The sequence below is a fragment of the Piliocolobus tephrosceles genome, chromosome 6 (assembly GCF_002776525.5).
Source record: "Piliocolobus tephrosceles isolate RC106 chromosome 6, ASM277652v3, whole genome shotgun sequence".
Taxonomy (NCBI): Eukaryota; Metazoa; Chordata; class Mammalia; order Primates; family Cercopithecidae; genus Piliocolobus; species Piliocolobus tephrosceles.
This window is the reverse complement of record NC_045439.1, coordinates 124,801,334-124,825,295: the sequence shown is the minus strand read 5'-3', so window position 1 is coordinate 124,825,295 and position 23,962 is coordinate 124,801,334. Positions and strand designations below refer to the sequence as shown.

General features: G+C 44.0%; 2 protein-coding genes across 2 annotated transcripts in view; one reads left to right on the top strand and one right to left on the bottom strand.

Moving 5' to 3' along the window:
* TOX4 (TOX high mobility group box family member 4) overlaps nucleotides 1-10,517 on the top strand; it is a 23,966-nt gene extending 13,449 nt beyond the window's left edge. The window contains exons 4-9 of the mRNA XM_023230464.3: nucleotides 474-734; nucleotides 1,049-1,279; nucleotides 3,528-3,608; nucleotides 3,862-4,611; nucleotides 6,536-6,699; nucleotides 7,864-10,517. Of these exons, the coding sequence (XP_023086232.1) occupies nucleotides 474-734; nucleotides 1,049-1,279; nucleotides 3,528-3,608; nucleotides 3,862-4,611; nucleotides 6,536-6,699; nucleotides 7,864-7,924 (1,548 nt within the window). The 3' untranslated portion in view covers nucleotides 7,925-10,517. The remainder of the gene's footprint in view (nucleotides 1-473; nucleotides 735-1,048; nucleotides 1,280-3,527; nucleotides 3,609-3,861; nucleotides 4,612-6,535; nucleotides 6,700-7,863) is intronic.
* On the bottom strand, nucleotides 9,503-23,962 carry METTL3 (methyltransferase like 3). The gene is made up of 11 exons (XM_023230465.2): nucleotides 23,711-23,962; nucleotides 15,041-15,258; nucleotides 14,553-14,957; nucleotides 13,061-13,236; nucleotides 12,251-12,467; nucleotides 11,838-12,025; nucleotides 11,108-11,146; nucleotides 10,839-10,947; nucleotides 10,653-10,718; nucleotides 10,372-10,484; nucleotides 9,503-9,721 (listed from the first exon to the last, which is right to left on the bottom strand). The coding sequence occupies exons 1-11, from the start codon at nucleotides 23,808-23,810 to the stop codon at nucleotides 9,610-9,612; spliced, it is 1,743 nt and encodes a 580-aa protein (XP_023086233.1). The 5' UTR covers nucleotides 23,811-23,962; the 3' UTR covers nucleotides 9,503-9,609.

The following is a 23,962-nucleotide window of genomic DNA, read 5'->3' as shown; positions in this document are numbered from 1 at the left end:
ACTATGTAATATAAATCAGTGTATTGGGCTTCCGGCACATCAAACCAGTAGCACATCTTCACACTATATTTGATGCCAAACTTCTGTAATACTGGCCTATTTATGCTGACTGCCTGTGTATTATAATTTTAAAAGCTATTATTTTGGGAGGGTACAGACAGGAAGTTTTTCTTTACTCAATGTGTTGTCCCTACCTATAGATTACTGAATAAGTTGATAGCTCTTTAACTTGTCCAACAGTATGACTTCTCTGATTATTTTTAGTTCTTTTGAGTGCAAAGAAGTAAATTCATTAATTTCTGTACTTTTTTAAAAAGCTTATGTTTTTATTTTCATTTTTGAAGACAATTTATTTTTTGTATTTTAAATGATACAATCTGGGTAGGCAGGGAATTTATAAGCTATCTTAAATTTAGGGGGGGAAAGTGGCGTTTTTTTATTTAGTGTTTAATTAGTCCTTCTGCTTCTCTCAGGACTTGGACCACTCTATAGGAACTCAGTATAGTGCCAACCCACCTGTTACAATTGATGTACCAATGACAGACATGACATCTGGCTTGATGGGGCATAGCCAGTTGACCACCATTGATCAGTCAGAACTGAGTTCCCAACTGGGTTTGAGCTTAGGGGGTGGCACCATCCTACCACCTGCCCAGTCACCTGAAGATCGTCTTTCAACCACCCCTTCACCTACTAGTTCACTTCACGAGGATGGTGTTGAGGATTTCCGGAGGGTGAGGCATTCCCTGTCAAAATCAATTCTGCTGTGATATTCTAGGGTAAAATTCTTGGGATACAGAGCTTAATCAGTATTCTTTAGCTTTGCCATGCCATCTCCTCTGCTCTTTTCTGGGTATGGGGTTCCACCTCCCAATTTCCAGTTTATAATTCTCTCAATCCCTATTCTTATTGGTTCTCCATACTTGACCAGTGTCTTTTAATGCTATTTCCATGATTTTTAGCATTTCTGAAAATTCCATATATGTGGCTAGTTTCCAGACATAATACTTGTCATCATCCATTGTGTAATTCTTTTTCTCTCTTACAGCAACTTCCCAGCCAGAAGACAGTGGTGGTGGAAGCAGGGAAAAAGCAGAAGGCCCCAAAGAAGAGAAAAAAGAAAGATCCTAATGAACCTCAGAAACCAGTTTCAGCATATGCTTTATTCTTTCGTGATACACAGGCTGCCATCAAGGGACAGAATCCTAATGCCACTTTTGGTGAGGTTTCAAAAATTGTGGCCTCCATGTGGGATAGTCTTGGAGAGGAGCAAAAACAGGTGAGCAAATGTTGAGGAACTAGTAGTGAATGTTCCAGAAGTTTTTAGAGAAAAATAGAGGTTTTGTTTTTTCTTACATGTCCTTATCTAATATCAGCTGTTTGTTAATGACACTTAAATATCATCCTTTGTCTTAGAAGTTGCAGCCATACACTGACTCCAGAAAACCTATTTAAAATTTTTTTGTTTTTTTCTTTTGAGACAGAGTCTCGCTCTGTCGTCCAGGCTGGAGTGCCAGTGGCACGATCTTAGTTCACTGCAAGCTCCGCCTCCTGGGTTCACGCCACTCTTCTGCCTAAGCCTCCCAAGTAGCTGGGACTACAGGTGCCCACCACCACACCGGGCTAATTTTGTTTTTGTATTTTTAGTAGAGATGGGGTTTCACCGTGTTAGCCAGGGTGGTCTCGATCTCGTGACCTCACGATCCGCCCATCTCGGCCTCCCAAAGTGCTGGGATTACAGGCTTGAGCCACCGCACCCAGCCCCAAAAATATCTTAAATAATGTGTGGAAGAAGCTCTGGTAGGGCCAAGCCCTTTCATCTTAAATTGCACACTTCTGTTTAGTGACAGTGAAGGGCTAAGGGCTGATCACAAGGATAGATGAGTGAAACCCTCTAGTTTGTTCTTGGCTTTTGTTGTGCTGTTTCTGGTGGTAGTATTTAGCTTTACCTCCTAAACCCACACAGTAATAATTTTACTGTAAGAATTTAAGAATAAACCCTGGCACGGTGGCTCACGCCTGTAATCCCAGCACTTTGGGAGACCGAGGCAGGCGGATCACTTGAGGTAAGGAGTTCGAGACCAGCCTGGCCAACATGGTAAAACCCCATCTCTACTAAAAATACCAAATTAGCCAGGCGTGCTGGTGGCTGCCTGTAGTCCCAGCTACTCAGGAGTCTGAGGTAGAACTGCTTGAACCCGGGAGGTGTAGGTTACAGTGAGCCGAGATTGGGCCACCTGGGGGACGAGAGAGGGTGAAACTCCATCTCAAAAAAAAATTTTTTTTAAATGTGATAAGAGGGCCAGGCCCAATGGCTCACACCTGTAATCCCAGCCCTTTGGGAGGCTGAGGAAGGCAGATCACTTGAGGTCAGGAGTTCGAGACCAGCCTGGCCATCATGGTGAAACCTTGTCTCTACTAAAAATCCAAAACAAGCCAGGCATGGTGGTGCACACCTGTAATCCCAGCTACTTGGGAGGCTAAGACAGGAGAATCGCTTGAAACCAGGAGTCTAAATCCAAAGAAGAAAAATTCGCCGGGCGCGGTGGCTCAAGCCTGTAATCCCAGCACTTTGGGAGGCCGAGACGGGTGGATCACGAGGTCAGGAGTTCGAGACCATCCTGGCTAACACGGTGAAACCCCGTCTCTACTAAAAATACAAAAAACTAGCCTGGCGAGGTGGCGGGCGCCTGTAGTCCCAGCAACTCAGGAGGCTGAGGCAGGAGAATGGCGTGAACCCGGGAGGCGGAGCTTGCAGTGAGCTGAGATCCGGCCACTGCACTCTAGCCTGGGCGACAGAGCGAGACTCCATCTCAAAAAAAAAAAAAAAGAAAAAAATTCAAAAAAAGGCCAGGTGCAGTGGCCTGGGAGGCAGAGCTTGCAGCGAGCCAAGATCGTGCCACTGCACTCCAGCCTGGGCAACAGAGCAAGACTCTGGCTCAGAAAAAATAAAATAAATAGTAGCTATTCTTGCCAGACTCCTGTTGATTGGTTGTCTTTCAGAGGTATGCTCAGTGGAGTGAGTCTGCCATAGAGGTTGTCTTGACTGTTAGCTTTCAGAATTGTATTCACTGATAGGGGTTGTCAGTGATTAGACTAAGATGAATTGTCACTCATTGATAAATAATACAGAACTATCAGTCTTCCCTAGGAGTATGGGGAGTCTTTTTTTTTTTTTTTTTTTTTTTTAAGTCTCTTTTGGCCGGGTGCGGTGGCTCAAGCCTGTAATCCCAGCACTTTGGGAGGCCGAGACGGGCGGATCATGAGGTCAGGAGATCGAGACCATCCTGGCGAACACGGTGAAATCCCGTCTCTACTAAAAAACACAAAAAACTAGCCGGGCGTGGTAGCGGGCGCCTATAGTCCCAGCTACTTATGAGGCTGAGGCAGGAGAATGGCGTGAACCCGGGAGGCGGAGCTTGCAGTGAGCTGAGATCCAGCCACTGCGCTCCAGCCTGGGTGACAGAGCGAGACTCCGTCTCAAAAAATAAAATAAAATAAAATAAAATAAAGTCTCTTTTTTGCAGGTATATAAGAGGAAAACTGAGGCTGCCAAGAAAGAGTATCTGAAGGCACTGGCTGCTTACAAAGACAACCAGGAGTGTCAGGTAAGAGGGATAGGGTAGATGAATATTTAAACCAGTAAGAAGTTTTTTGGAAGTATTTGTTAGCAGTTTTAAGAAGTAAACACAACCAAGTGATTTATTTATTAGGGATAGGGTAGATGAATATTTAAACCAGTAAGAAGTTTTTTGGAAGTATTTGTTAGCAGTTTTAAGAAGTAAACACAACCAAGTGATTTATTTATTTATTTATTTATTTATTTATTTATTTATTTATTTATTTATTGTCTTCTTTTAGGCCACTGTGGAAACAGTGGAATTGGATCCAGCACCACCATCACAAACTCCTTCTCCACCTCCTATGGCTACTGTTGACCCAGCATCTCCAGCACCAGCTTCAATAGAGCCCCCTGCCCTGTCCCCATCCATTGTTGTTAACTCCACCCTTTCATCCTATGTGGCAAACCAGGCATCTTCTGGAGCTGGGGGTCAGCCCAATATCACCAAGTTGATTATTACCAAACAAATGTTGCCCTCGTCCATTACTATGTCTCAAGGAGGGATGGTTACTGTTATCCCAGCCACAGTGGTGACCTCCCGGGGGCTCCAGCTAGGCCAAACCAGTACAGCCACTATCCAGCCCAGTCAACAAGCCCAGATTGTCACTCGGTCAGTGTTGCAGGCAGCAGCAGCAGCAGCTGCTGCTGCTTCTATGCAACTGCCTCCACCCCGACTACAGCCCCCTCCATTACAACAGATGCCACAGCCCCCAACTCAGCAGCAAGTTACCATTCTGCAGCAGCCTCCTCCACTCCAGGCCATGCAACAGCCTCCACCTCAGAAAGTTCGAATCAATTTACAGCAACAGCCGCCTCCTCTGCAGATCAAGAGTGTGCCTCTACCCACTTTGAAAATGCAGACTACCTTAGTCCCACCAACTGTGGAAAGTAGTCCTGAGCGGCCTATGAACAACAGCCCTGAGGCCCATACAGTGGAGGCAACTTCTCCTGAGACTATCTGTGAGATGATCACAGATGTAGTTCCTGAGGTGAGTCTTTGATTTTAAGTCTTTCCTCTAGTCTAGTGGAAATGTATGAAAACATTTTTGGTTGACCAAATAAAAGTGGGGGTTGCTACTAGCATTTAATGCCCAGCAACCAGGAACACACAACATCCTGCAGATGGGGTTTCTTTGCAACAGTGACTTGTCTTACCCAAGGTACCCATATTGGTGGTTTTTTTTTTTTTTGAGATGTCCATGCCCAGGCTGGAGTGCAATGGTACGATCTCAGCTCACCACAACCTCTACCTCCTGGGTTCAAGTGATTCTCCTGCCTCAGCCTCCCGAGTAGCTGGGATTACAGGCATGTACCATCATGCCTGGCTAATTTTGTATTTTTAGTAGAGACGGTTTCTCCATGTTGGTCAGGCTGGACTTGAACTCCTGACCTCAGGTGATCTGCCTGTCTCGGCCTCCCAAAGTGCTGGGATTACAGTGTGAGTCACTGTGCCCACCCTGTGGTTTTTTCTCTTTTTTGAGACGGAGTCTCGCTCTGTTGCCTGGGCTGGAGTGCAGTGGTGTACTCTTGGCTTACTGCAACCTCCACTTCCTGGGTTCAAGTGATTCTCCTGCCTCAGCCTCCCGAGTAGCTGGGATTACAGGTACTCGCCACTACACCCAGCTAATTTTTTGTATTTTTAACTAGAGACAGAGTTTCACCATGTTGGTTGGGCTGGTCTTGAACTCCTGACCTTGTGATTCGCCCGCCTCGGCCTCCCAGAGTGCAGGGATTACAGGCATTGAGCCACCACGTACCCCATAGTGTTTTTAGTGAGATACAGGAAGATAAGGACCATTCCTTAACTAAGCAGAGGCCACTAGTTCAGCTGGACAGGATACAGCCTAAACAGTTATTTTTCAGAGTTGTTTACCCAAGGATCTTAAACTTTGGACATATAAAGCTTTTCGTTTATCCTGGGTCTTAAGTTCCTTAGCTTGATGTTTTAAATGTGTGTGGGGCAGAGGGTATAGCCAGAAAAATTTAATTGGCTCATACCATTGTTTTTTAAAACACAAATATGGTCGGGCGTGGTGGCTCACGTCTGTAATCCCAGCACTTTGGGAGGCCAAGGCAGGTGCATCACCTGAGGTCAGGAGTTCGTGACCAGCCTGGAGAACGTGGTGAAACCCTATCTCTACTAACAATACAAAAAGGGCCAGGCGCGGTGGCTCAAGCCTGTAATCCCAGCACTTTGGGAGGCCGAGACGGGCGGATCACAAGGTCAGGAGATCGAGACCATCCTGGCTAACACGGTGAAACCCCGTCTCTACTAAAAATACAAAAACTAGCTGGGCGAGGTGGCGGACGCCTGTAGTCTCAGCTACTCGGGAGGCTGAGGCAGGAGAATGGCGTAAACCCGGGAGGCGGAGCTTGCAGTGAGCTGAGATCCGGCCACTGCACTCCAGTCCGGGCGACAGAGCAAGACTCCGCCTCAAAAAAAAAAAACAAAAGACAAAAAATTAGCTGGACGTTGTGGCAGGTGCCTGTAGTCCCAGCTACTAGCTCAGGAGGCTGAGGCAGGAGAATGGCATGAACCGGGGAGGCGGAGCTTGCAGTGAGCCGAGATGGTGCCACTGCACTCCAGCCTGGGAGACAGAGCAGGACTCTGTCTCAAAAAAAAAAAAAAAGGCACTACCTCTTTATTCCCACTACTTTACTTGACTAGCCAGGCTTAAGGGGGAAAAAAAGCATTACCACATGCCCACCTTTCTCCTGATGGGAAAAATCTTCCATCATTCTGCTTGGCAAAGTTCTGAAGCTAGACTGTTGAGGGGGAGACCAAGAACTCACCTTCTTCTCCAGTTTTACCCGCAGTGTGAGGAATTGTAATACCCTTTGCTTCATTGGTTTCAACTAGCTAGCTAGGCAGGGAGCAATTTAATCCACTTTGGTACTCTCTTGCTCTCACAGGTTGAGTCTCCGTCTCAGATGGATGTTGAATTGGTGAGTGGGAGTCCTGTGGCACTCTCACCCCAGCCTCGATGTGTGAGGTCTGGTTGTGAGAACCCTCCCATTGTGAGTAAGGACTGGGACAATGAATACTGCAGCAATGAGTGTGTGGTGAAGCACTGCAGGTGAGCTTACAGTTCCCCCTTTTATAATTCAGATACTGGTCAGTTAATTCTGTTGGGAAACATGGTAATCTTGAGCATAAAATCAGCATCTCAGTGTCACCTTACCTTAGGTAGAGTAGGTTGCTATATATCTATCTGGTCTACTAGAAAAGCTCCCCTGCTTAAGAGCTTCCATTTGCCACATAGCCAAAGATGACGTAATCAGCAGTTCACATTTTTCAGTTACCACATACCTCTCTATACTCTTTAAAAATATGATAATACATTAGGCTGTTAGTGTTTGCAAATATTAGCTTTTCAATCCTTAGTGCAAATCAGACTACTTAGGGAATTAGAATCTGGGGAGAAATGCTAAGTGGAAAGTAGCATATGATAATTTGCAATTTGTGAGGGAAATGGGGAGAAGTTTGGAAGATTTTACCCCTCTCCCCAAATTTCCCTGGGAATTACCTATAGCTGTAGGACAAGGCATTTCTATTTCCTATTTCAAAAACTCTACAGTAAATTAGCATTGCCTCTACTTGTGACTTTTAAGCCCACTGTTCTTATATTTCTAAGGTGATACTATCTCACCATAATGCTGCAGGAAATTATCTGGGAACCTATTTGCTTAAGACCAATAAAAAAAGTCCAGCTGGGCCAATGTGGTGAAACCCCATCTCTACTACAAATACAAAAATTAGCTGGGCTATGGTGGCGGGCGCCTATAGACCCAGCTACTCAGGAGGCTGAGGCAGAAGAATCTCTTGAACCTGGGAGATGGAGGTTGCAGCGAGCCAAGGAGATAACGCCACTGCACTCTAGCCTGGGCAACAGTGAGACTCCATCTCAAAATAAAAATAAAAATAAAGACAGATAAAAAGAATGTAGCGACTGGGCGTGGTGGCTGACGCCTGTAATCCCAGCACTTTCGGAGGTCGAGGTGGGTGGATCACGAGGTCAGGAGATCGAGACCATCCTGGCTAACACGGTGAAACCCCGTCTCTAAAAAATACAAAAAAAAAATTAGCCAGGCGTGGTGGCAGGCGCCTGTAGTCCCAGCTGCTCGGGAGGCTGAGGCAGGAGAATGGCATGAACCCGGGAGGTCCATCTCAAAAAAAAAATGGGCTGTAATTCTGTTTCAGTTTGTGTATAATTCTGTTTGTGTGTCTTTTTCTCTCTTAGGGATGTATTCTTGGCCTGGGTAGCCTCTAGAAATTCAAACACAGTACTGTTTGTGAAATAGTCCTTCCTGTTCTCCAAGCCAGTGAAGAGTTATCTGCTGGGAACATGTCCGAGAGCCTGTTTTTGAAACATAAGCTGGGCTTCTGGTAGTGCCTGATCACAACCCATGATGGCCGTTCATGTTTCACCCCTTTTCCTTCGTCAGAGGCCAGGCTATGGAGCAGAGCCACTGAATTTGCTGCAATCTGGAGATGCTTTTTATTTTCAACCACAAGCAGAAATACCAGTGGTAATAGCAGAGGAAAGGGTGAAGGGAGTATGGGCAAGCAAAGCATAGATATGGTAGGGGTGGTTGGGGTTGAAGAAACTTGTTGGTATAATTGTCATAGGACTTGCCTAAAATATTATTAAAATTACAGGAGTGTACTCAGCTTTGAGCCTAGGAGAAAACGCCACTGTGTGTATCCGTTTTAAAAGGGCTAAGAGATTCTATTAAAGGTTCCCTCATAAAAAAATGTTATTCCCCATTATCACATCAATACACTGCTTTGAGAACAAAACTTTTCAACACAGGCACACTGCGCCACATGGAAAATGACATCACCCAGGAGTTTATTTCTCTTTATATATATTATTTCTGCAGTTACCATCCTTATCTGAGTTATCACAGTTCATGAATCTAAGAGGCAAAACTACATCGTTAGTAAGAGGTTTTACCAAAGTCTAAAGTTGTATTCACTTGTGTTTGATGAAATATCTTCAAAAGACCATAGATCTATCATTATTTCTTGGACATAATCTAAAGAAAAACAGATTAGAAAAGCCACCTAGTTGTAACAGAATAAGCAGAAGTTTACAGCATGATAGTCCAAGTGGTGATAACTTTAAATAAAACTCAAATTTTTACTGTCTGTAAAACAGGAAACGCTGTCCTAGAGAACCTCCTCATCAACCAACCATGTACATAGTTTTATCCTATGCATTCCTGTTTTCTGGGGGGGGGGGGGGGGGGTGTTTGGGTGTTTGTTTTGTTTTGTTTTTTTTTTGAGACAGCCTCACTCTGTCACCCGGGCTGGAGTGCAGTGGTGCGATCTCAGCTCACGGAACCTCTGCCTCCCAGGTTCAAGCAATTCTCGTGCGTCAGCCTCCAGAGTAGCTGGGATTACAGGCACCTGCCACTACGCCCAGCTGATTTTTTGTATTTTTAGTAGAGACAGGGTTTCACCATGTTGGCCAGGCTGGTCTTGAACTCCTGACCTTATGATCTGCCCACCTCGGCCTCCCAAAGTGCTGGGATTACAGGTGTGAGCCTCTGCACCCAGCCTGCATTCCTGTTTTTTTAATGATTTTGGAGAGTGGGGGTAGAGATGGGGTCTCACTATTTTGCCCAGGCTAGTCTTGAACTCCTGGGCTACAGTTATCCTCCTACCTTGGCTTCCCAAAGTGCTGGGATTACAGGTGTGAGCTACTGTGCCTAGCCTATAATGATCATTTTAATGTTTCCCATGCACTCATTTAGTTTGAACCCTCACAGCAACCCAATGAGGTAATACTTCCATTTCACATATAAGAAATACTGAGAGATGAGTTGCACAAGATTACACCCTGTTAAGTGGCAGAGCCAGAATGGACTTCAGAATCCCAACTACAATACAAATGTTTATTTAAATAAAGAAGAAAGCTATTGTACAAATATCACTCTTCAGAACCATGGCTATGGATTCTTAGCTCTGTAAGGAAGTACTTCTATAAATTCTTAGGTTTAGAGATGATACCATCTGGGTACCTTTGCTTGAACCGTGCAACCACATCTGGGTCTAGCAGGTGGATCCCATCCAGTTGGTTTCCAAGGGTGATCCTGAAATGGGAAAAGGAGGGGCAAACCAGAAATCCTGGAATTAGAGGGTTTAATATTGTTAAAAAATGTATACCAAATGAAGACTGCCTATCATCATATCAAATATGCCAATTCTTCTAAAAAGAACATTAGAATAGTATATGGCAGAATGACTAGTTGAGAATTGGCATAGATTCTGGTGTTAAAATAGACTGGATCTGTATTATCTGAGGGTTAGTAACTAAGGCTTAGGCCTGCTTCACAGAGTTGCTGCTACCAGGGAGTACTCTTTGGATAAGCAAAATGCTAGCAGCATGTGTTTTAAGCTCTATTAAAGGGATGAAAGATATAATTATTGACAGATTAAATAGATAACTTCATAACCACCAGGGGGCAGATTCAATATATCACAGAATGGCTGAGGAAGATCCTTAGATTGTGAAGAGAACAGAAACCCTAGGGAGCAGTGCTTTGGGTCCTAGAACCTGTTGAGTTTCTAATGAATATTTGTAGAATCTCATAAAACAGTTTAAATACAAGCTTAAGTGGTTTATGAATCCTCTGAAGCTCATTTATGGACTAGTGGAATACAGTGTGAAGCTCTACTAAGTTATGCCCTTAATCATAAGTAATAGCCCCTTGAGGACTAGCCTGTTCTCTGGTCACCTTACCAGTTGGGTTGCACATTGTGTGGTCGTCCAAATAACTCAATCTTGCGAGTGCCGGGAGATAGTCTTTCAATCATGCCATAGATTTCATCTGGTTTATGACTGGTGGAACGAACCTAGGAAATAAAAACTAGCTGCTTTTTAAGTTACACAAGATTGCAATTCTAGCCCCTTCTATTACATTTGTGATCTAAATGAGAAAAATCTGGGATGAGAATACACCCAACATGAATAACTGATACCAACAGAAATGTGGAAGCTTTGGAGGCCTGGGAAGCACATACCTCAGCTACGATCACATCACAATCCAGACCCTGGTTGAAGCCTTGGGGATTTCCTTTGACACCAACCTGCTCACCACAGATAACAGATTACCTTATGAAACCACCTTTTGAACTTTTTCTCAGTAAGAAATCAAATGATTCTTCTTTTGTGCTCCACCTATTGAATTGGGCCCTACTGCTGCTCACCAAGCAGTGTTCCTTCCCATGGTTCAACCAGTGACCTGTACGGCCTGTCCGAATGATGCGTTGCAGTTGATTTGTCTTCACCCAAATAATTTCATCTACCCGTTCATACCTGTGGGGCATAAAAAAGAACTAGAGTTTTAGTCAAACGTACAGTTAGGGGTAGTACCATTTATGGAAGCAAGGAATCACCGAATACTCTGGGAGAAGAAAACATGTATCTCACTATAACAGTATTACCCTCAAAAGAAAGCAACACAACCACTACTTACCCCCAGAGGTTTAGACATTCTCTCCCCAACTCCATGGCCCTAGGAAGAAATGAGTTAAACAACTATTTGTATGCCCTTATTTTTTTTCTCTTCAAAATATATGATGTGTTAGAAACACCATAAACACCTTTTCAGTAGACATTCAGTGAACATTTACATGCACAACACCAAAAGCAGCATGGTGGATCTAAGAATGAAAAGATAAAACAGTATTCTCAACAACCTTACCTTTCTCAAAGAACAAATGTAAAGTTAAATATATATTCAGGGTATAATTTGCATTGTAAATGGGCATTAGGACTCACTAGAAAAAAAGACTGGCTGGGCATGGTGGCTCACGCCTGTAATCCCAGCACTTTGGGAGCCCGAGGTGAGTGGATCACAAGGTCAGGAGATACAGACCATCCTGGCTAACACGGTGAAACCCAGTTTGTACTAAAAATACAAAAAGAAAAAATTAGCTGGGCATGGTGGCACGTGCCTGTAATCCCAGCTACTCAGGAGACTGAGGCAGGGGAATTGCTTGAACCCAGGAGGCTGAGGTTGCAGTGAGCTGAGATCACACCACTGCACTCCAGCCTGGGCAACAGAGTGAGACTGTCCCCCGGAAAAAAAGACTAAATCAGTCATACATTTAATAGTAGGGCTACGAAAACCCAGGATTTTATCTCCCACTCAGTATTCACTCTGTATTGTATCTGTCCATACCTACATAACTGAATTGCATTACCTGCCTGTGACCCAGAGGAAGAGAAAGCCATCATCCTGTAGTACGGGTATGTTGAGCCTGCGCATCTCATCATCTGTCAGGGTCCCATAGGGCAGCTCCATGTGAATATCCCAGGGTGGGTCAGCCATCACAACTGCAAACTTGCCCAAGATACTGACGTCCAGGTAGCGGATATCACAACAGATCCACTGCATAAAGTGGTATTTGGTCATCTTCCCTACTTTAACTCTCAGATTCATGGCCCGAGTCCCTCTTTTCCATTTGATTTTTCCTATTCCCTTACAAGCTTATCTATCCCCCTCCATTCCCAATAAGCAAAACAATATTGCTGATTATGCTCTGCTTTCTTAACGTGTATGGCTGCCCTACTCAAAATCTGTAAGTTAAGACGAGTTTTCTGAGCAGACAGGTACCTGAGGTGGGAAGAGTCGGTCTGCACTGGAATCACCTCCGACACTCTGTGTAAGAGCAAGCTCCTGGCTTGGCGTGTGGTCTTTGCTGCCAGGGGCCTCAAAATCCATGCAAGCATCAATTTCATAGTGAACATACTTGCAGGTATCCATGTGGAAACATGTATTAAGGAAAGAGCAGTCACCTAAAGACTCATCAGTGTGTTTATTGATAATTCGTCTGGGAAAATAAAAAGGGAGAATCAAGATGGTGCTCCAGACGTAGATCCAACAGTTCAAATTTCAAATGATTTGAAAATGTCTCCTATTTTATTACCCTCCCCTAATTCTATTGTTAGAGCTTTCTCCAAGAGTTTTAAGGGAGGCAGGTAGCATGGAAATCCATAATTCATACTACAGAACAATTGTAATTCATCTCTCAGTAAAGTCTGGGTTTCCTGTTTTACCACTGGAAGGCAAGCAGTGCAGGAGACTTAGTTGGTTAGAACAGAATAAAACACTGACCTAAGAGTTCAGGTTCCTTTTCTCCTAAGATTATCCTCCTTTCAGAGTACTTTTTCACCGTGGCTGAGAGACAGACATACCTTGTTATTCTGAGGGAGCTTTTTCTTTAAAAAAAAAAAAGTTATTTGGGAGTACAGCCTGTATTCTTCCCACACAATGCACTTCTGAAAGTATACCTTCAGGGTCTGGAGGACTTACACAAACCATGAACTAAGATTACAGACAGAACCCCAATGACTGGAAGGAATATGCTGAAAAGGAATGGCTGCTTCTGACAAACCCATCCCACCTCATTCCCTTCCAAGAGACCTGAAGTGCAGCTTGCGACAGGGTCGATCAGCATCACTGGCTTTCATGCACTCCTCCTTGGTTCCATAGTCACAGAATTCTTGCACTTGGGCCCGACCTCGAGAGCGAAATTTTTCAACAATGGATTGTTCCTTGGCTGTTGTAGTATTTAATAGCTCTAGGATCTCCTGACTGACCTGTGACAGAAGTAGCCTTGCACTTAAAAATGTCTTGTAGATCAAACTGGCTCTTAGACCAACTCTGCAAATTCTTTTTGACATTGATGTCTTATAAGAGATAAATCAGCTAACTTTTTTTTTTTTTTTTTTTTAAGAGATGGGATCTTGCTGTCACCCAGGCCAGAGTGCAGTGGTGTAATCATAACTCACTGTTTCTCCCACTGAACTCCCAGGCTCAAGTGATTCTCCCACCTCAGCCTTCAGTTGTAGCTGGGAATACAGGTGCAAGACACCATGCCAGCTAATGTTTTAATTACTTTACTTTTTGTGGGGATAGGGTCTCACTATTTTGCCCAGGCTGGTCTTGAACTCTTCGCCTCAGGTGATCCTCCCACCTCGGCCTCCCAAAGTGTTGAGATTACAGGAATGAGCCATTGTGCCTATCCCTAAATTAGCTAACTTAATATTGGAAAATTGGAGCCTTCAGATAAGAGATTTGTTAGGGGTTCAGTCCTTCCTCACAAATATGCATTTGGGATGAAATTAAAATGGAAGAGTCCTGGTTCCTACTGCTAAAAATTATATTAACGTCCCCTCCCCAGGAAGGCATTCCTTCTACAAAAAAACATATTTACTGGGTGCTGAACTAAAAAGTATAGTGCTAAACACTTTACTTTTTAGCTCAGAGTCTATTCAATTCTATAAAGGCAGGATATGCTGGTATTATCTTCACATTACAGATGAGAAGACTAAGGCTCAAGAGAAGTTAATTAACTTGTTCAAACTTACGCACTAGAAGTACCAAACAGATAAGAACTCATGTCAGCCCAATACTTATACTCAGAACCAATTCACATTATTTAGTCAATTTCTATAACTGGTCTAGTATTCCTCTCCAGAAATATAGGGAGAAATATAAGAGAAATAGCTCCCTATATTTCTATATATTTGGATTCCTCTTCTCTTGATCCAATTCTTTCAGATTCAATGACAGATTATCTAAATCAGAATTTGTCAACACTGGCATTACTGACACTTTGGGACAGACAACTGTTTGTTGTGGGGGTTTGTCCTACTATGCACTGTAGGATGTTTAACAACCATCCCGGGCCTCTACACACTAGATGCCAATAGCACTCCCCCATGTGTCACAATAAAAATGTCTCCAGACATTACCAGATCCCCTGGGAGTTGGGCAGTAGGGAATCATCCCCGGTTGAGAACCACTGTAAACCCTCAATTCTAAAAACACTTCCTTGCCCTAGGGGTAAATCCTTGTCAAACAAAGCTATAATTAAGAGCATATTGTGAGAGTATTTTCACATGACCCCTACCTTCTTGCTCTGTTGTTCCTTGGTGGACTGTTGGTTTAGAAGGCTCTCTATCTCCAGATCAACATCTGAGGCAGCATGTTTCCTTGATTTCTTGGCTGGCTCCTTTGCTGGTTCTGATGCCGAAGAGCTCAGACCAGAGGCTAATGAACTGGCAAAGGCAGCTACTGTAGTTAGGTCCTGTTCTGCACGCCGCTTCTGCCCTGTGACAGTCCCTGCCACCTCCCCAGGGCCCTTCTTTTCTGCCACAGCACCCATCATGGCAGATAGCTTGGAATGGTCAGCATAGGTCACAAGAGTAGGATGTGCATCGTCTTGTAGGAGACCTCGCTTTACCTCAATCAACTCCTGAGCTGCAAACTTCTGCAGGAGGCTTTCTACCCCATCTTGAGTGGCAGGAGCATCTGGCTAGAGAAGAGGAGGTAGGGGCAATAAGACACTGACCAGGAACTGAAAATAAGTTGTAAATCCTAACTCTGTCAGGTCATTACCGTGGAGATGGCAAGACAGATGGACACAGCATCAGTGGGCAATGTTAAGGCCAGATCAGAGAGGTGGTGTAGCAACTTCTTCTCTAACTCAGGATCTGTAGCTAATTCAGGAACTGCTGAAGCTGTGCTGGGCTTAGGGCCACCAGAGGTGGGTGCAGTAGGCACTGGGCTGTCACTACGGAAGGTTGGAGACAATGCTGCCTCTGGATTCCGTAGATCTAAGAATGAAGAGAAGTAAAAATGAAAAAAGGCAACCACTGCTGGTCTATATATTTCTGAGAAGTCAAATTCTCTAGCATTCCCATAAATAGATCTTTCATTTTGTGCAGGAAATTCTCTGACCAACTTTAGCACTAGATTACCTATCCTCAATCATACTAAAGCATTAACTGTTTTGTCAATATTGGATTTTCTATCTACCTTTTCTCTATTGGGTGAGTAATGTTTTCCTAATTCCCTATCCTTGCTGTGCTACAAAGAAAGTAAATTAGCAGCATGATAGATTTAAATATCCCTACCACCTTTCTATCTACCTACATTTTAATAAAGGCCAGGAATATACTCAGCAACCTAAGCTGGGATCCAATATTCTTTTTGAGGCATGTAGTATGAATTTTAATGAATTCAGGCCATTGATCAACAAAGTGTACAAAATGACAACGTCGGGGGCCAACAGTGTTACCTGTAACACTCACAATCACAATAATCTTAATACTTTGCTGAAGCCTTGGTTACCAAATGGTATTTCCTGACTATATTGTTATCATCTATTACTTCACAAGCTGGGTAGCCATCATAACCTTCATAAGATTTGAGAAACTAAAATTAGGACAAAATGTTACCTTTGAGAAAGTCTAATATCTGTGGTTATTTAATTAAAATATAGATGAAATTTTTTTTTTTGAGAGGGAGTCTGGCTCTGTCGCCCAGGCTGGAGTGCAGTGGCCGGATCTCAGCTCACTGCAAGCTCTGCCTCCCGGGTTTATGCCATTCTCCTGCCTCAGCCTCCCAAGTAGCTGGGACTACAGGCGCCAGCCACCTCGCCCGGCTAGTTTTTTGTATTTTTTAGTAGAGACAGGGTTTCACCGTGTTAGCCAGGATGGTCTCGAACTCCTGACCTCATGATCCTCCCGTCTCGGCCTCCCAAAGTGCTGGGATTACAGGCTTGAGCCACCGCGCCTGGCCAAATATAGATGAAATATTAAACTCCTAGTACCTAAACTGAAATTGCTAAATAAAATAAGTAGGCCATTAGTTTACATTTAGAAATATTTTGTTTACTTAAATATTTCCACTCTGGCAAGGCACTGTGGCTCACACCTGTAATCCCAGCACTCTGGGAGGCTGAAGTGGGCGGATCACTTGAGGTGAGGAGTTCGAGACCAGCCTGGCCAACATGGTGAAACCCCGTCTCTACTAAACTACAAAAAAAAAAAATTGCTGGGCGCGGTGGCTCAAGCCTGTAATCCCTGCACTTTGGGAGGCCGAGACGGGTGGATCACGAGGTCAGGAGATCGAGACCATCCTGGCTAACACGGTGAAACCCCATCTCTACTAAAAAATACTAAAAAAAACTAGCCGGGCGAGGTGGCGGGCGCCTGTAGTCCCAGCTACTCCAGAGGCTGAGGCAGAAGAATGGCGTAAACCCGGGAGGCAGAGCTTGCAGTGAGCTGAGATCCAGCCACTGCACTCCAGCCCGGGCGACAGAGCGAGACTCTGTCTCAAAAAAAAAAAAAAAATTAGCCGGGGGTGGTGGCGCAAGCCTATAATCCCAGCTACTCAGGAGGCTGAGGCAGGAGAATTGCTTGAACCCAGGAGGCGGAGGCTACAGTGAGCCAAGTTCATGCCACTGCACTCCAGACGGGGCGACAGAGCAAGACTCTGTCTCAAAAAATATAAATAAATAAATAAATAATTCATTAATTTGAAAATTTTCCACTCTAATGGAAACTGAATTTATTAAAATCTGACTCAGGGCTTGGTGTGGTCCTTCTATCTGTAATCCCAGCACTCTGAGAGGCCAAGGTGGGAGGATCACTTGAGCCCAGGAGTTCTAGACCAGCCAGGGGAACATGGTGAAACCCAGTGTCTCTACAGAAAATTTTTTTTAAAAATTAGCCACATTTGGTGTCCTGTGCCTATAGTCCCAGCAGGCTGAGGTGGGAGGATTCCACTCTCACCTATTTCTTCTTTCATTTTCAGTTTCTCCAGTTAGTAAGTTAATTTAGATGTTCTCTGAGTAATTAAGAAGTGAGAAAATTTTTAAGTGAGAAATCTATAAAAAGAACCATGTTAGGCTGGGCACAGTAGCTCATGCCTGTAATCCCAGCACTTTGGGAGGCCGAAGCAGGTGGATCACGAGTTCAGGAGTTCAAGACCAGCCTGGCCAACGTGATGAAACCCTGTCTCTACTAAAAATATAAAAAAAATTAGCCGGGCGTGATGGCGGATGCCTGTAATCCTAGCTACTCAGGAGGCTGAGGCAGGGAATTGCTTGAACCCAGGAGGCAGAGGTTGCAGTGAGCCGAGATTGCGCCACTGCACTCCAGCCTGGGCAACAGAGCGAGACTCTATCTCAAAAAAAAAAAAAAAAAAAAAAGAACAAAGAACCACGTTAGCATAAATATTTAAGTACCTATGACTTGATACTGACTTTTCTCATTGGTAACTTGACTGATTTAATACTGCTCATTCCAATATCTGGTGATATAATTTTGGTTATGAATCCTTGTATTAATAACACCTCCTGGGAGGTTTTTTTCCCCCCATATTACATTCAGAATATTAGAGCTGAAAATACCTCTTTTAAGGTTATTGGGAAGAGGGAGCTTTTGTTTAATATGGTGGATAAAACTTAACTGCTGGTTAATACAATTGTTATTCATATGAAATTCTGTAAACTTTTCACGTCCAAAGTTTTGTATGTATACAGACATTTGGGGAAAAGTTTTATCATCCCTAAAACCAGTTACTGTCCAGAAAATGATTCCGAATCCCTAGGTTCCAAATCCTTCATAAGGTATTCATTCATTTATTTATTCAACACATTTACTCAATGCCTCTGATCTGCTGCAACTACACTGACACTCTGCTTCTAATCTAACGAAAATAATGTGTTGGGTTCAGCAAAATAATACATAATATTTGATTTACCCTTTAATTAAGAGGACCACTGAACTTAATATGGTCAGATTACTAATTTGCTGAATCCTTAAACATGTCAACATTTATATGCACATCTTCAATCTCATGAAATATACTGGAGCAGTTCACATATTTACTATGTGCTAAACCTGGCCAAATCTAGTTTGTTTCAATTAAAGATATTTTTTAAGTAATTTTTTTAAAAAAAGATATACTTCACCAACATGAGATATCACACCCATTAGGATGGCGCTTCCTCAAAATCAAAAACAGAATTACGATATGATCCAGCAATTCCACTTTTGGGTATATGCCCAAAAAAATTAAAGCAGGGTCTCAAAGAGATATTCATACACCCAGGTTCATAGCAGCATTATTTACAATAGCCAAAAGGTGGAAGTAACCCAAACGCCCACCCATGGATGAATGAACAAAATGTGTTATATACATACAGTGGAATATTAGTTATCCTTAAAAAGGAAGGAGGCCAGGCATGGAGACTTATGCCTATAATCCCAGCACTTTGGGAGGCTGAGGAGGGAGGATGACTTGAGCCCAGGAGTCCAAGACCAACCTAAGCAACCTAAAAAACCTGTTGGGTGTTTTGCCCAAAAAATACAAAAAATTAGCTGAGCAAGGTTGTATATGCCTGTAGTACATACAACAGGCACCTGTCACCAAACCTGGCTAATTTTTGTATTTTTAGTAGAGACAGGGTTTCACCATGTTGGCCAGGCTGGTCGTGAACTCCTGACCTCAGGTGATCCACCCGCCTTAGCCTTCCAAAGGCTGTGGACACCTGTAATCATAGCTACTCGGGAGGCTGAGGCAGAAGAATTGCTTGAACCCAGGAAGCAGACATTGCAGTGAGCTCAGATCGCACCACTGCACTCCAGCCTGGGCAACAAGAGCAAAACTCCATCTCAATAAATAAATAAATAAATAAATGAATAAATAAATAAATGAATGAATGAATGAATGATAAAAATGCCAATCTAACGAAGGTCTCCCAATATTTTGCCCATAGTATTTTCCACTATTAACGATATGGATACATTTTAGTTCATTTTCTATCCTTGTCTTTTGACACTGAGTTCAGTAGTCGATAATTATCAGATTTCAGTAATGCTATAAAAAATAAGATGTGGTATGCAAATTTTTATTTCTGGTGAGAAATAAATGCAATAATGTGAACTTTTATCAAGTCTTGGGTTATATCTTACATGACAGCATGATTAATGAACTTACGATAGAGTATGTTTCACAAGGGTTTCCTAAGAATCCTAAAGCTCAACAAAATACATTCTTTGAAATAATCAAAATAACACAGATAGAACAGTGACATTCTGGTTTAATTTGTGTTTCATCTTTACCTATTACCACAGTACCAAATGATGGGTCAGATCAAGCTCTGGGTCAGAAGACAAGATACATTTAATTACAACCCCAAAAATACTTTTATAAGAGTCTTTTTTTTTTTTTTTTTTTTTTGAGACGGAGTCTTGCTCTGTCGCCCAGGCTGGAGTGCAGTGGCCGGATCTCAGCTCACTACAAGCTCCGCCTCCCGGGTTTACGCCATTCTCCTGCCTCAGCCTCCCGAGTAGCTGGGACTACAGACGCCCGCCACCTCGCCCGGCTAGTTTTTTGTATTTTTAGTAGAGACGGGGTTTCACCGTGTTAGCCAGGATGGTCTCGATCTCCTGACCTCGTGATCCGCCCGCCTCGGCCTCCCAAAGTGCTGGGATTACAGGCTTGAGCCACCGCGCCCGGCTTATAAGAGTCTTAACTAGGCTGGGATTACATCTGTAATCCCAGCACTTTGGGAGGCCAAAGTGGGAGGATAGATTGAGCCCAAGAGTCCAAGACCAGCCTGGGCAACACGGCAAGACCCTGTTTCTACAAAAAAATAAAAATTAAAAATTACGCGGGTATGGCAGGGCACACCTGTGGTGCTAGCCACTCAGGAGGAGGCTGAGGCAGGAGGATCACTTGAGCCCTGAGGTCAAGACTGCAGTGAGCTGTGTTCATGTCACTGAACTCCAGCCTGGGTAACAGAATGAGATTCTTGTCTCACACACACACACAGAAAAAAGGGTCTTAGCTATATTATTAGCTAGATATACAAGTCAAGAGATACTCACATCTAAAAAAGAAAAAATAAACATAAAAAAGGATATTTACATGCAGGGAGAATACAGTCTTAGTGTCAAAAACATTAAACATGTTTAGCAAGGACCTGGATGAAAGTATCACTCTCTAGTAGTTAGGTCTGCATACAGCAAAAAGTTTGGCTAATACCAAAATGTAGCTAATATCATGGAAAAACGAAATGGCGGGGCACAGTGGCTCATGCCTGTAATCCCAGCACTTTGGGAGGCCGAGGCAGGCGGATCATGAGGTCAGGAGATCGAGAGCACCCTGGCTAACATGGTGAAACCTTGTTTCTACTAAAAATACAAAAAAATTAGCTACGTGTGGTGGCACGCACCTGTAGTCCCAGCTACTCAGGCGGCTGAGGCAGGAGAATCGTGCCATTGCACTCCAGCTTGGGCAACAAGAGCAAAACTCCGTCTCAAAAAAAAAAAAAAAAACAACAAAAAAGAAAAATGAAATGAAGCTTAACATGACCAAGAACAATTAGAATCATTCATTGAAAGAGTATGAATTGGCCGGGCGCGGTGGCTCAAGCCTGTAATCCCAGCACTTTGGGAGGCCGAGACGGGCGGATCACGAGGTCAGGAGATCGAGACCATCCTGGCTAATACGGTGAAACCCCGTCTCTAACAGAAAATACAAAAAACTAGCCGGGCGACGAGGCGGGCGCCTGTAGTCCCAGCTACTCGGGAGGCTGAGACAGGAGAATGGCGTGAACCCGGGAGGTGGAGCTTGCAGTGAGCTGAGATCCGGCCACTGCACTCCAGCCTGGGCGGCAGAGCAAGACTCCGTCTCAAAAAAAAAAAAAAAAAAAAAAGAAAAAGAAAGAGTATGAATTTAGAAATGGAAAAGTATAAAGAAGTATGATGCCCGGCACAATGGCTCACACCTGTGATCCCAGCACTTTGGGAAACCAAGGCGGGCAGATCACCTGAGGTCCAGAGTTCGAGACCAGCCTGACCAACATGGAGAAACCCCCGTCGCTACTAAAAATACAAAATTAGCCGGGAGTGGTGACACATTCCTGTAATCCCAGCTACTCGGGAGGCTGAGGCAGGAGAATCGCTTGAACCTGGGAGGCGGAGGTTGCGGTGAGCCGAGATCGCACCATTGCACTCCAGCCTGGGAAACAAGAGCAAAAACTCTGTCTCAAAAAAAAGAAAAAAAATAAGTATGATGAGGAACAATTAAAACCAAGAAACAACCACCACCACCACAGATAGAGGATGGTCTGTTACAAAAACGACAGAAACGTGAACACAAAGTAATCAATGATGTAGTACACCAATACAGTGGCTTTTTAAAAGTTAATTTTGTAGGCCAGGCATGGTGGCTCATGCCTGTAATCCCAGCACTTTGGGAGGCCAAGGCGAGTGGACTGCTTTAGCTCAGGAGTTCAGAGACCAGCCTGGGCAACATGGTGAAACCCCGTCTACCAAAAATACAAAAATTAGCTGGGCGTGGTAGCATACGCCTGTGGCCCCAGCTACTTGAGAGGTTGAAGTGGGAGGATCGCTGGAGCCTGGGAAGTCAAGGCAGCAGTGAGCCATGATCATGCCACAGCACTCCAGCCTGGGTGACAGAGGGAGACTCTGTCTCTAACTAACTAACTAAATAATTTTGCAGATCACTCTGTTGAAACAAACAACTACCTGATCCTCAGGTCCCCTTTTGCAACTGCCATTACTGAAAGGGAAAAGATTCCACAAGAAAATTAAATAGGCTGGATATGGTGGCTCTCACTTGTAATTCAAACACTTCGGGAGGCTTAGGCCAGAGGACAGCTTGAGCCCAGGTGTTCAAGACAAATTTGGGCAACATAATGAGACCTTATCGCTATTAAAAATTTAAAAATTAGCCAGGCATGGTGGCATGCACCTGTAGTCCTAGCTACTCACAGGATGAGCTGGGAGGACTGCTACACTCCAGCCTGGGCAACGGTGAGAGACCCTATCTCAAAAACAAAAGCAAAAAAAAAGTCGCTGGCATCATTTATGCACATTTTTTAAAAGTTTCAAAACAGGAAACCAAAGAATAGGGGAAACAAAACAAAAAATTGTATCTATAAATAAAGCAATGAAGTTTCTAGAGCAAGGAAAAAAAAACTCCGCCTCTTAGGTAATTCAAGAACTACTCCGAGACTTGACTACTACTTATTGCCTGATCAAATGACTTGCACTTCTTACTCTACTATCCTCCCCTCTTACCTCTTTAATTATCTAGGTCCTATATAGCCATAAAGGCCAAATTCAAGTGCCAAATCCACTACGATGGCTTTGATGGCTTCACTACCTACACCAGCTCTTGTTACTTCTCTTCACTGTACAGACTGTAGATTCATTCGTTTGGTTCCGTACATATATCCTATCACATTCCTTTTTGTAAGCATCTACCTTTGAATCCTATGGTTTTTAAAATTCTTGAGGACAGGGGCAATTTCTTACTTATTTTTGTCTAATTAGACCCATGAACACTGTAGCGAAGAAAGGATAATTAATTAGGTGAGAGGATCCTGCCAGTGCATCTTCTATTTCTTGGGGCCAGAATATGAGCACATGAACCTAACATGATCTAGACAAGATTTAGAGATGGAGTTGAAGATACTGACAAATATTGGAAGAATCTACCACAAGGGTGATATTGAGTCACTATTTTTGCAGAGCTTTGTTACTAGTTTGCCTTAAATAATTCAGAGTTTGTCCTGGGGGTAGGGAGTGGATAAGAGTGAACTTAACAATCTTTTAAATTTCCTTCAAGTTTTATGATCACGACATAGGGGCAACAGGAGAGGAGAAAAAGTTTGGAAATCAAACACAAATGTTTTCAGATTCCCGCTAGGTATGTAAATTGCTAAGACAACGCCGGTAGGGGTACTCATTCAAAAACACCGAGTGCCACTCTGTATGGGCCACTAAATTGCGCACTGTGGATATGAAGTTTCATTCCTTCCTTACTGTACCCACAGGTGCCAAGAAATGACCACTACAAAACAGTCGTTATAACTGAGGGAACAAAGCGCCATAGCAGCAACAAAAAGGGGTTCTTGCTGCTTCGTGGGATAGGGGGCTGAGAAGCCTCACAAAGGCGACGTCCTCGCAGTCTAAAGAGGAATGGGCAAGGAGGACGAGGGTGGGGCTCAAGCATCCGTCCGATAAAAGTTAGCAATAAGAACCGAGGCCCAGGGTGAGGAGGAACTGCGAACTACTTGCGGAAGGGCGAAGGTCTGTGCTGCTGAAGGGGGAGATGGAGTACCAATGTACGAGGCTTTATAGAAACGGCCGTTTGGTAAAGGGCAGTGACTCTGGAACTTTTTCTCTAGGGATCCCGCCCGTCCCCCGGTTGAGCCTCGGCCCCAGCAGCCCAGTGCCTCACCCAAATGCCCCGAGTCCTGCTTCCGCCTCCGCTGTAGCCTCTCCCGCAGAGAGTCCAGCTGCTTCTTGTGGGCCTGGATAGAGCTCCACGTGTCCGACATCCTAGTCTCCCAGCCCTGACGCCTCTCGAATAAGGCGCGGCGGACTAGCACCTCCCAGCACTCGCTCCAGGGTATAACCAATTCTCACGCAGGCACCCCGAAGGCTAACCGGAAAATGACCCCTAGAGATGAGCAAGACGGAAAAGTCATTT